The sequence below is a fragment of the Abramis brama genome (genome assembly GCF_963993115.1).
Source record: "Abramis brama genome assembly, chromosome: 24".
NCBI lineage: Eukaryota > Metazoa > Chordata > Actinopteri > Cypriniformes > Leuciscidae > Abramis > Abramis brama.
The window spans coordinates 25,891,087-25,902,600 of record NC_139986.1 but is presented as its reverse complement, the minus strand read 5'-3'; the positions used below and the strand labels follow the sequence as shown (position 1 = coordinate 25,902,600).

At 37.4% G+C, this 11,514-nt stretch overlaps 3 protein-coding genes across 8 annotated transcripts; 2 read left to right on the top strand and 1 right to left on the bottom strand.

Moving 5' to 3' along the window:
* Window positions 1-238: 238 nt before the first annotated feature.
* chlsn (cholesin) lies at window positions 239-10,060 on the bottom strand. 6 transcript variants are annotated; one of them, XM_084103501.1, is made up of 11 exons: window positions 9,969-10,060; window positions 9,093-9,255; window positions 8,838-8,945; window positions 8,650-8,721; window positions 7,938-8,057; window positions 7,553-7,669; window positions 6,356-6,472; window positions 6,004-6,120; window positions 892-1,109; window positions 712-793; window positions 239-573 (listed from the first exon to the last, which is right to left on the bottom strand). In XM_084103501.1, the coding sequence occupies exons 2-11, from the start codon at window positions 9,243-9,245 to the stop codon at window positions 391-393; spliced, it is 1,287 nt and encodes a 428-aa protein (XP_083959627.1). In that variant the 5' UTR covers window positions 9,246-9,255; window positions 9,969-10,060; the 3' UTR covers window positions 239-390. The 6 variants fall into 6 exon arrangements, with proteins under 6 accessions (XP_083959627.1, XP_083959628.1, XP_083959629.1 ...); XM_084103502.1 differs by having other exon boundaries at window positions 6,004-6,117; XM_084103503.1 differs by having other exon boundaries at window positions 7,553-7,666.
* LOC311075857 (G-protein coupled estrogen receptor 1-like) lies at window positions 3,794-6,353 on the top strand. The gene is made up of 2 exons (XM_084103507.1): window positions 3,794-3,961; window positions 4,499-6,353. The coding sequence occupies exon 2, from the start codon at window positions 4,557-4,559 to the stop codon at window positions 5,721-5,723; it is 1,167 nt and encodes a 388-aa protein (XP_083959633.1). The 5' UTR covers window positions 3,794-3,961; window positions 4,499-4,556; the 3' UTR covers window positions 5,724-6,353.
* A 274-nt stretch (window positions 10,061-10,334) lies between the features above and the next one.
* On the top strand, window positions 10,335-11,510 carry uqcc4 (ubiquinol-cytochrome c reductase complex assembly factor 4). Its single transcript, XM_084102725.1, has 2 exons — window positions 10,335-10,495; window positions 10,851-11,510. Exons 1-2 carry the CDS (start codon window positions 10,416-10,418, stop codon window positions 11,200-11,202), a joined length of 432 nt encoding a protein of 143 aa, XP_083958851.1. The 5' UTR covers window positions 10,335-10,415; the 3' UTR covers window positions 11,203-11,510.
* The last annotated feature ends 4 nt before the right edge of the window (window positions 11,511-11,514 follow it).

Below are 11,514 nucleotides of genomic sequence, written 5' to 3'. Positions count from 1 at the left end.
TTGTGCCCAGTTAATAAACATAAATGCTCTCCTGAACGACTTATCGATTTAGGAACAAACCGTGTACGTTCCTTGAGATTAAACCTCATAAAAGTACTGATGGCATCAGTATGATTAGCACATTCATGTACCATGGTATTTACATAAGGCAAAATAATATTAATGTACTACTACCATGGAAGTTAGCTAACCTAGTTACATTTTAAGACATGATTAAAAAACAACACAGCCAATGGGTAAAAAACAGTAATCATTTTATTACATGGAATGTCAAGTTTTACATATACAAACTAAGACATTATGACTACTCATTTGAATGGGTGAAAATGTATAATTTATACAGAGACAGAAAACGTTTCATTTTGATGTTTTGTTTAATGATCGGGTCCATCACAGCATCTGGACGACCTGTTTGGCTCTCTGTTGCCTCTTTTCAGCATCTGCTGTATCTGCCTCTTCCCCTTGTCCTTCCCAACGCACAATCGCTTCAGCTTTCTGCAGTGTGGAGGATCGTGCCAATCCTTGTAGACCGTCGATATACGATAACAGCATCTCAAAATGATCATCAGACACCTGAGAGAGAGAGAGAAATGCATATGCATTTTTGCCACAAAAAAAAGAATATGATCGCTGTGATTAGGAAAGCATGTGTTCCATTTTTTATTACTGTAAAAAGTGTGTAAAGCTGTAGATGATTGATGTTTCTCATACCTTCACGCTGTCATACATGTGTTGCAATAACCACGTTTGCCTGGCTTTATTAAACTTCCACGCTTCTCGTTTCTTAGACCAGCTAACAAACATAAAATAAATCAGTTAAAACAATATTTAACAATCTCCGATAGAATAAGGAAACATTTACACATATGAAAATAACTGTTTTTGTACTACCATGCGAGGTATTCCAGCGCCTGCGTCTCTGCAACATTGGTCTTAACCTTCTCTGATTTTATGTTTTTGCCTTCTTCCTTCAGCTTCCTCTTCTCCTCCTTTTTCAGAATCTTCTTCAACTTCCTCTCCAGCACTCGTCTCTCCTCAGGACTCAGTTCTTCCTCTCCATCGAGGCCGTTTTCATCCTCCACTCCAGATGTGTTCACATCTCCAGAACTCTGAAAAATCATGTGCTGTTTAAAATTCACATCGCTTCAAGATTCACTGATAAATAGAAAGATCTAAAGAACAGCATTTATTTGAAACAGAAGTCTTTTGTAACATTATAAATGTCTTTACTGTCACTTTTGATCAATTTAATGCGTCATTGTTGAATATAAGTACTTTTTTTTTTTTATATATATATTATCTTACAAACCCCAAAATTTTGAATGGTATTCACATGTCAAAGAAAGCAAAAAAGCATTTGTTTTATAGAACTGCTTAATTACATTAATTGCATTTATTCCTCAATTTCTGAATGATTATCATATTCAAATACCATTTACAAAACATTTATTCATAAAGCAGATGCTTTTATCATAAGAGCCGAAAATAGTCAAAGTATCACTCTAAAAAATGCTGGGTTGTTTAAACCCAATTTTGGGTCAAACATGGACAAACCCATATGTTGGATTAAAAATGCATTATAAAAATTTAACCCAACAGCTGGGTTTGTCCATATTTGACCCAAAATTGGGTTAAAACAACCCAGCATTCTTTAGTGTACACACAATGTGAAGTTTAAGACGTTTAAGATCGAAGCCAGTAATATTTGAGTATTATTTCTACACTATTATAGTATTTTTTCATATTTTGTATACTTTAGTTTTTACTTTTATATTTTCAGGTTTGTTTTAATTTTAGTTACATTTTTGGTAATTTTGTTGTGCTTTTGTAAATTGTACTGTTTAAAATAGAAGGTTTTAGTTATGTTTAGCACTTCAACTTCAACTTCAACTTATTTCATTTCAGTTTGTTGCCAAGACATACAAGTTTTTTTTGTTTAAAGATTGACCTATTGTTAGTGTAACTAAACTTTATATTAATCTTGTCTAAAATAACTGAAGGAGAACAAAAATAACCAACACAGTTAGCCAAGAAATTATATATACAGTGAGGAAAATAAGTATTTGAACACCCTGCTATTTTGCAAGTTCTCCCACTTAGAAATCATGGAGGGGTCTGAAATTGTCATCGTTATGTCCACTGTGAGAGACATAATCTAAAAAAAAAAATCCAGAAATCACAATGTATGATTTTTTAAAACTATTTATTTGTATGATACAGCTGCAAATAAGTATTTGAACACCTGAGAAAATCAATGTTAATATTTGGTACAGTAGCCTTTGTTTGCAATTACAGAGGTCAAACGTTTCCTGTAGTTTTTCACCAGGTTTGCACACACTGCAGGAGGGATTTTGGCCCACTCCTCCACACAGATCTTCTCTAGATCAGTCAGGTTTCTGGGCTGTCGCTGAGAAACACGGAGTTTGAGCTCCCTCCAAAGATTCTCTATTGGGTTTAGGTCTGGAGACTGGCTAGGCCACGCCAGAACCTTGATATGCTTCTTACAGAGCCACTCCTTGGTTATCCTGGCTGTGTGCTTCGGGTCATTGTCATGTTGGAAGACCCAGCCTCGACCCATCTTCAATGCTCTAACTGAGGGAAGGAGGTTGTTCCCCAAAATCTCGCAATACATGGCCCCGGTCATCCTCTCCTTAATACAGTGCAGTCGCCCGGTCCCATGTGCAGAAAATGTTCCTCCAAACACATTTAGTGGAATTATGACCAAAAAGTTCTATTTTGGTCTCATCTGACCACATGACTTTCTCCCATGACTCCTCTGGATCATCCAAATGGTCATTGGCAAACTTAAGACGGGCCTTGACATGTGCTGGTTTAAGCAGGGGAACCTTCCGTGCCATGCATGATTTCAAACCATGACGTCTTAGTGTATTACCAACAGTAACCTTGGAAACGGTGGTCCCAGCTCTTTTCAGGTCATTGACCAGCTCCTCCCGTGTAGTTCTGGGCTGATTTCTCACCTTTCTTAGGATCATTGAGACCCCACGAGGTGAGATCTTGCATGGACCCCCAGTCCGAGGGAGATTGACAGTCATGTTTAGCTTCTTCCATTTTCTAATGATTGCTCCAACAGTGGACCTTTTTTCACCAAGCTGCTTGGCAATTTCCCCGTAGCCCTTTCCAGCCTTGTGGAGGTGTACAATTTTGCCTCTAGTGTCTTTGGACAGCTCTTTGGTCTTGGCCATGTTAGTAGTTGGATTCTTACTGATTGTATGGGGTGGACAGGTGTCTTTATGCAGCTAACGACCTCAAACAGGTGCATCTAATTTAGGATAATAAATCGAGTGGAGGTGGACATTTTAAAGGCAGACTAACAGGTCTTTGAGGGTCAGAATTCTAGCTGATAGACAGGTGTTCAAATACTTATTTGCAGCTGTATCATACAAATAAATAGTTAAAAAATCATGTGATTTCTGGATTATTTTTTTTTGATTATGTCTCTCACAGTGGACATGCACCTACGATGACAATTTCAGACCCCTCCATGATTTCCAAGTGGGAGAACTTGCAAAATAGCAGGGTGTTCAAATACTTATTTTCCTCACTGTATATAAAATAATACATTTCTCTGGTTTTGAGAATTTGCCCATCACACACACAAATAATCGAGTTCTCCTTCACTGTGCAACTTTATATCTTCAGGGGATCTAATGGAGCATTTATCCATCATATTGTTTGGTGTAAACAAAGGCGGCCATTGTCCGTGTATAACCTGGCCGTCCTGTATTTACATATTTGTACATGAGACAGCGAGAATTCACCGGGAGAAACGTCTGCAGAACGAAGGAGGAGAAGGAGAAGAACGGAGGAAAAAACAGAAACAACAGCAAATGTCAGACTTCTACATTTATTTCTCCATGACCTTAAAGGATATACACATGTATACAAGAACAAACCAGGACAACTTAAAAAATATGGATAAAAGTCTAATACAATACACACGGTAAGATCATTATTTTGACTATTTCATTTCAAACTATCAGCGGATTACTAGTGAAAATAAACAGAAAATCAGAAAAATGCACATTAGTAAAATTCTGCAGGCAAATCCATTGTCTGTTGTAAATAGCGTAGAGATGTATAAAGTGCAGCTCGCATAGAAGGCACTTTCAAACCAAGCAGCTTTCTGTTGGTCAGCGTGAAACATTCATGTGAACGACTTGAAAATGTGCGAAATCTGCATGGGGAATATTTTCACCCTTTTGCAAAACTACCAATCGCACGGATTCCTACTGGAATAACTGGATATCGCCAAGCATAGTAAATGTGACTAACTAAAATTAGTATTAACTAATAATTTTTAGATTTATGATTTTACATTTAACATTAACAAATAATTAATAAATGCTGTAGAAGTATTGTTCACCATCAACTCACCGAGCAACAGTAAATGTGACTGCAACTTAAATACACATATTTTGAAACCTGCATCAAGATTAGTAGTTTAACATCAATGTGCATGTGTCTTTGTGCATTTTAGTACTTGAAAAAGAGAAGAAAATGCAGAAAGCTCCAGTAAATTTCCACACTATGTGACAATGGAAGTGATAGAAGGGAAGATGATGGAAGATCCGATGACCTTTGACCCCACCGTTCGACCGAATCACTCCAGCCTGCACTGGCCAGTTATTGACGTCAACGAAACGAACTCCACTTTCCCGGACACCTACTCCATAAATCTTCTCCTCTCCTGCATCTACACCGTCCTGCTCTTCCCGCTCGGCCTCGTGGGTAACATCCTGATTCTGCTGGTGAACTTTGACCCTCGTCAACGCATGAGCCCCCCTGACCTCTACTTCACTAATTTGGCTCTGGCTGACCTGGTGCTGGTGCTGGACTCGCTCATCGAGGTGTTCAACCTGAGCGAGCACTACTACGACGACGCAGTGCTGTGCTCCTGCATGGCCATCTTCCTGCAGGTCAACATGTACAGCAGTGTGTTCTCTCTCACCTGGATGAGTCTGGACCGGTGCGTTGCGCTGACCGGCCTCAGCACGCGTGCGCTACCCGAGCACGTTTCCGTCTCACACCATTCGCGCGTCGCCCGTAGGGCTTGCGTGACCATTTGGGTGGCGGCCACCCTGTGCACGCTGATCCCATTCGCTACTGCGCACATGCATCACGGCTGGGGGCGTGGCTTCTGTTTTGCGGGTGTGGCCGAGGTGCAATGGCTGGAGGTGACGCTGGGATTCGCCCTGCCTTTTTGCGTGATGGGCATCTGCTACACCCTGATCGCACGTGTGCTTCTGCGCTCTGATAGGCCGCAGCGAACCAAAGCCCTGCGCATGATCGTCGCGGCCGTGAGTGTGTTTTTTGTGTGCTGGCTTCCGGAGAATGTTTTCATCAGCGTGCATCTCCTGAGTGGCGACACTGAGGCCTCACGGCGGAGAGGAAACCACACATTATGGCAGCGCTACCCGCTGACGGGACATGTGGTGACCTTGGCGGCCTGCGCCAACAGCTGCCTGAACCCGCTCGTCTACAGCCTGCTGGGAAACACGTTCAGACAGAAACTGCAAGTGTTTGTCACACACCACATGCGCTGCCTGCCTACATGCGGGCAGAATTTGAGCACGACGCCACCCTGTCTATGCGTCGCTTGCACAAACGAGCACCATTCGTGCTCGCATGAGAATAAGGAGGAAGAGCGAGACCTCAGGAGCGGCGAGGAGGGTCGAGAGTTTGTGTGTGACAGAGTGGGATAAACAGTCATGTTGTAATGACACGGGACAAGTTCTTGATTTTATCCACTATCTTTGTAAAAACTTTTTTGACAGAAAATAATACTTATATTAAGCAAGGATGCCTAAAAAGTGATTGAATATGACAGTAAAAACACTTATATTGATTCAAAACATTTCTATTTCAAATAAACGCTGTTCTTTTGATCTTTCTATTCATCAAACACTCCTGCTCATGGTTTCAACTAAAATATGAAGCAGCACAACTGTTTTCAACATTGATAATAATCAGAAATGTACTCACCTCGGCTGTACTTTTCTTTCTCTTCTTCTGTTTCTTCTCTTCAGTAGTGTGTGTGTTTGTTTCTTCTTCCTGTGGCGTCACCGGATCTGATTCAGGAACAACAGCTTCAGAGTCCTGCTAATTCAAAACATCTATTACAATATATATTCACAGCATTCAAATTAAATCATATATAAAATATTAGCTCACAAACAGCAATTTAATTCACCCAGAGAACCAAATGGATTAGAGAGGACTAGAAAATATGAATGCTTCTGTGTCGTTATAATAGCATCAACTCTCTTGATAGCATTTCCCATCATTCTGAAACTTTGACAAAAATAAAATATAAAAGCAAAGTATTTCTCATCACCTTGTGTTTCTTTTTCTTTTTCTTCTTCTCCTTTGTGTGATCTTCCTGCTTGTGTGTTTCCTCCATCGGTTCATTGTCCTGCGGTTCCTCTGTGATGTTTTCTACAGGAACACATACCTGAAAACACACACACAAGAGAGATCATTTCATATATATATATGCTATGTCTATTAAACCTTTGACAAGTATGATCACAGTGAACATTCAGATCTGCTGCTGATCCAGAGAGAGCAGTAGTCATCTATAGATGTGAAACGGCTTCACAAACATTAACAGTGCATGTCGGAAATGAAACCCCCATTACCATATCTGAATTTAAGCTCTTCATCAGCACGTGACACACAGTGATACGAACAGTAACGATTGCGTTGGTTTTAGCGTATCAATTCCATCCTTTAAAGTGGATTTGCTTTAGAAAGAAAACAGTTTCTTCTCAACGTGTCAAAAACACGAACTAGGCTCTTCCAGTCTCAGCAACAACTACAGTGTTTGAGGGGGCGGGGCAAAGTAGGCATTGTTCGCAGGCAGCCAATGAAAACCACAGGCTGGCATTATGCAAATTTGTTACAAACCTACATAGGTTTGTGCAGGAAATAAGACTGGAATTCCTGACGACTCGTTACAGGCAATCTATTCAGAATCAGTTCTTTATTTTAGGAGACAATAACTTGATTTATTGTGCACTTCGATACTTTGCAGACCTTTACAAATCACAAACAGCTCTATTACACACTGCAATAAAGATAGTATCCAAAGGGGTGCTTTAAAATTGAGAGCATCATTTTTGTTGTAGAAAAAAAACGTTCAAATATCTTCAAGTAGTGTTCACCACAGACATTATGTTGTACTCTTAAATTGAAGTTTCTGAGAGAACTCATGCATGGACGATTAGCCTTCCAGTGTGCCTACAAACTCACATCTGAACATTGTTGGTTTTATATATGAATAATGATATAAGTGACATAACAGTATAATGAAAGTGACACACTGATTTATCCATTGGGAAAACAAGCTTTACAAAATTACATGTTACAGGATATGTTCATATTAGACATGTAATATAATAATATTTTATGCATATTACATAACTACTACAAACTAATCAAGTACATTATTATTATGTTGCCTTTATCATACATGCTAAACATAGACATATAGTGGTAAAGGATGGGAAGGAATCAGTTTATTTGAACTCACCTCAGCTGTACTTTTCTTTCTCTTCTTCTGTTTCTTCTCTTCAGTAGTGTGTGTGTTTGTTTCTTCTTCCTGTGGCGTCACCGGATCTGATTCAGGAACAACAGCTTCAGAGTCCTGCTAATTCAAAACATCTATTACAATATATATTCACTGCATTCAAATTAAATCATTTATAATATATTAGCTCACAAACAGCAAATCAATTCTTCCAGAGAACTAAATGGATTAGAGAGGACTAGAAAATATGAATGCTTCTGTGTCGTTATAATAAAGAGATTCATGCATTTTACAGCACAAGTATTCAGCATCAACTCTCTGGACAGCATTACCCATCATTCCAAAACTATGACAAATATAAAATATAAAATAAAGTATTTCTCATCACTTTGTGTTTCTGTTTCTTTTTCTTCTTCTTCTCCTTTGTGTGATCTTCCTGCTTGTGTGTTTCCTCCATCGGTTCAGTGTCCTGCGGTTCCTCTGTGATGTTTTCTACAGGAACACATACCTGAAAACACACACACACACACAAGAGAGATCATTTATATAAATATATATAAATATATATATATTATATTATATATATTGTGTGTATGTATGTATATAGATATGAAACGGCTTCACAAATAGATTTTTCAATCGCATCAGTATTATATCAATTACAACAAGTAACAACATTTGTCATTCAATCATTCCAGGAGATTTGTTCAAAAACACTGATTCATCCAGTAATGAAACAAGTGAAGTCTTTATGAGTGAGTCATTGAATCATTCATTCAAACAGATTTTTTTTTAAATCTAGGGTTAATCTAATTAATTAAATATTTTTTAAATAGACTGCAGCCATTTACATTTTGTCAGAAACTCTAGTAAATTACATTTTATTTTGTATAGTTGTCAAAATCGTGACCTCTGTTTTAAACAAACTAAATTGTGATACTCAATTTATCCAGAATCATGCAGCTCTAATATTATATATATATATATATATATATATATATATATATATACATACACAAACTATATGGTGGTTTATATTTATGATATTCATATGCAGTCATATAATACATCCTTTAAAAAGGGAAATCACTTTCACTCACTTCAGACTTCTTTTTCTTCTTGCGTATATTCTCTTCTCGATCTCCATTTAATTGTGTACTTGTTTCAAGCCCCTTTCATTTCCAAAAAACAAATAAATATAGTCATGAGTGCACAATATTAAACGCAGAGTAAGCTTCTAACATTAATTTAAACAATCATATATACATGCAGAATAACAGCCAGTTACCTCAGCTTTACTTTTCTTCTTCTTATGTTTGCGTATCTCAGTGTTTTCCTCAGTAGATTGAATCATCGGAATATTCTCCTCTGAAATGTTTTCTGTATCTTCACACACCTGAGAATTATGAACATCAAACAAATATTGACTTGCATTATCAATATGCATTATGAAAAAAATCATCTTCTGGCTTATAGCTCATTTGATATGTGGATATATCCATTATTATCCAACATTAGATGGAGTACTATTATAACCACACACCTCATCGTTAGCCTTTCTCTTCTTCTTTTTCTTCTTTCCATTCATCTCCTCCTTTCTCTCATCTTGTACACATGTGATTTCTTCTACATTGAGTTTAAGTTTCTTTTTCTTGTGAGAATCAAACTGAGGTACAAGAGCTTGACTCTTCGTCATGGCGCCAAATCTGAGTGGAAAAGAATAGCACATGTTAATTTGGATTTGATTACAACATACATTTACTGTACAAAAGTGTAGAATTTGTCACAAAAGTGACAGACATCTATAATGTTACAAAAGATTTATATTTCAATTAAACACTGTTCTTTTGAATTTTCTATTCAGCAAATAATCCTGAAAAAATGTATCACGGTTTCCACAAAAATATTAAGCAGCACAACTGTATTCATCATTTATAATAATAATCAGAAATGTGCAGCAAATCTGCTTATTAGAATGATTTCTGAAGGATTATGTGACACTTAAGACTGAAGTAATGATGCTGAAAATCACAGGAATAAATTACATTTAAAAATATATTCAAGTTATTTTAAATTGTAATAATATGTTACATTATTACTGTGTTTACTGTATGTTCAAATAAACGCAGCCTTAGTGAGCCTTCTTTCAAAAACACTTAATAAATCACACCACCCCCAAACTTTTGAACAATAGTGCATATAAACCAAATTAATCCAAACATATATCAAACTGTAAGTAAAAATAATCATAAACTGCTTCTTAGATGCACAAACAAGATGTTGTTTTTGTAGGTCAATGATGATTTAATCATATAGTAATATAGCAGTAGAAATGCATTCATGGACTTTAAACCACCCAGCACACACAAACTAATTTACTAGTCGAGTAAGTTAATAGTTGCGTGTTAAGTTTACTTACAAGTCAAACAAAAAAAAATCTTCCAATGCTTCCTCAGATTCACGTGTGAACGGACAGCGCCATGAAAACGGAATCTGGACCACGCGTGATGACGTTTCTGGAGCTATGCAAAATATGCATCGCTGATTGGTTGATACTCAGAGCTCTGGGTAATGTAGTTCTTAAATTCTCTGTCACGTAATCCAAGAATACACTTTATTACATTTACACTTTATTAGAATACGATGATGTTTTTATAATATTTGTATTATGAGCAGCCCTATAGTATATTTGAAGTGATTAGACAAACTATTCTCTTAAAACGTCTAAAGATGAAAGCGGAACTACATTTCAGTGAATTGTAGTTTCCTCCCGGGTGGAGTTTACAGTAGCACTCGTTACATGACCTGGGAGAGTTACGTTTCTTTTACTGTCTATGGTTACGTCTGATATGAATAAGCTCTGAAGATGTCAAAAGCCTGCTTTCATTTATCTCGAATTTCTTTAAGTCACAATGTTTTTACAAGGCAAAGGAATGTGAATTTAAGGCAAGTGAATATTTTGTCCTTGTATTGATTATGAAATAACAATCATTCACCTCGATAGGGTTTGTGCTGTCAAATTGCTCTGCGTTGGACATTAATGAAAACTTTTAGTTAATTGAAACATTTTTGTTGATCATTGAAATGTATTTCTTAAACAGATTTCTTTTTTTTCGTTTAACACTCTTTAATGATCTCTTAAATTGTCAGCTGACCTTGGCTGGAGGGATATCACAATCAGTGGTACATCATTGTTTTTGACAAAAATAAGCACTGGTTGTATTTATAATATCTCTAATGTTGTGATATTAAAAAAAAAGTAATGTGTTTTATTAAATGTTCATTACTTTTAAACCTGTAGACCATGTGCCACAAGGATGCTGTCCATTACATCACAGCTTTATGCAAAGTCCAGAAAACCTCCGGATGACGATGAGGATGATGAAGTAATATCCAAGCCCATCAAGTTCTCAACGAGCAAAGCCAGTCACCGCACCTGGAATGTGGACCGTTCCCTGGGGAGCAATTACCAGCGTCCCTGGTGGAAAGTTGTACCCATCAGCATCTTTGGAGTGGGGTTCCTCCTCTGGTGCGCGTTCAGGAAAGAGACCGAGATGGACAAGACTCTGGATAAAAACCTGTACGAACATTTACCAGGACTGCTGTCCGATGATGAACAGGAGCAAGTCGCTGTCAAAAACAAACCATCATAGTGGCTTAAGAGACATTTTGCATTTGTGATGTTTATTTATCATTGAATGATGCCTTCAGAAGTAAAAATGCATTCTCCAAAGAGTCGGAAATAAGAAAAATTGAAATATCAAACTGACCGTCCAGACACTACGAGTGCAGTGAACCTGTAGTTAGATTTATATTGAAAAGTCAGATAGGAAGCTAATGGAGAAACTTCTGAATTGCAATTGTGGTGTAACTCCCAATCAGGGAAACTCATGATCAAACACATTGAGAATGGGTCTTCATAAAGTAATGCTTGATCTGTATAATAAAGAGTGTAAACTTATTTT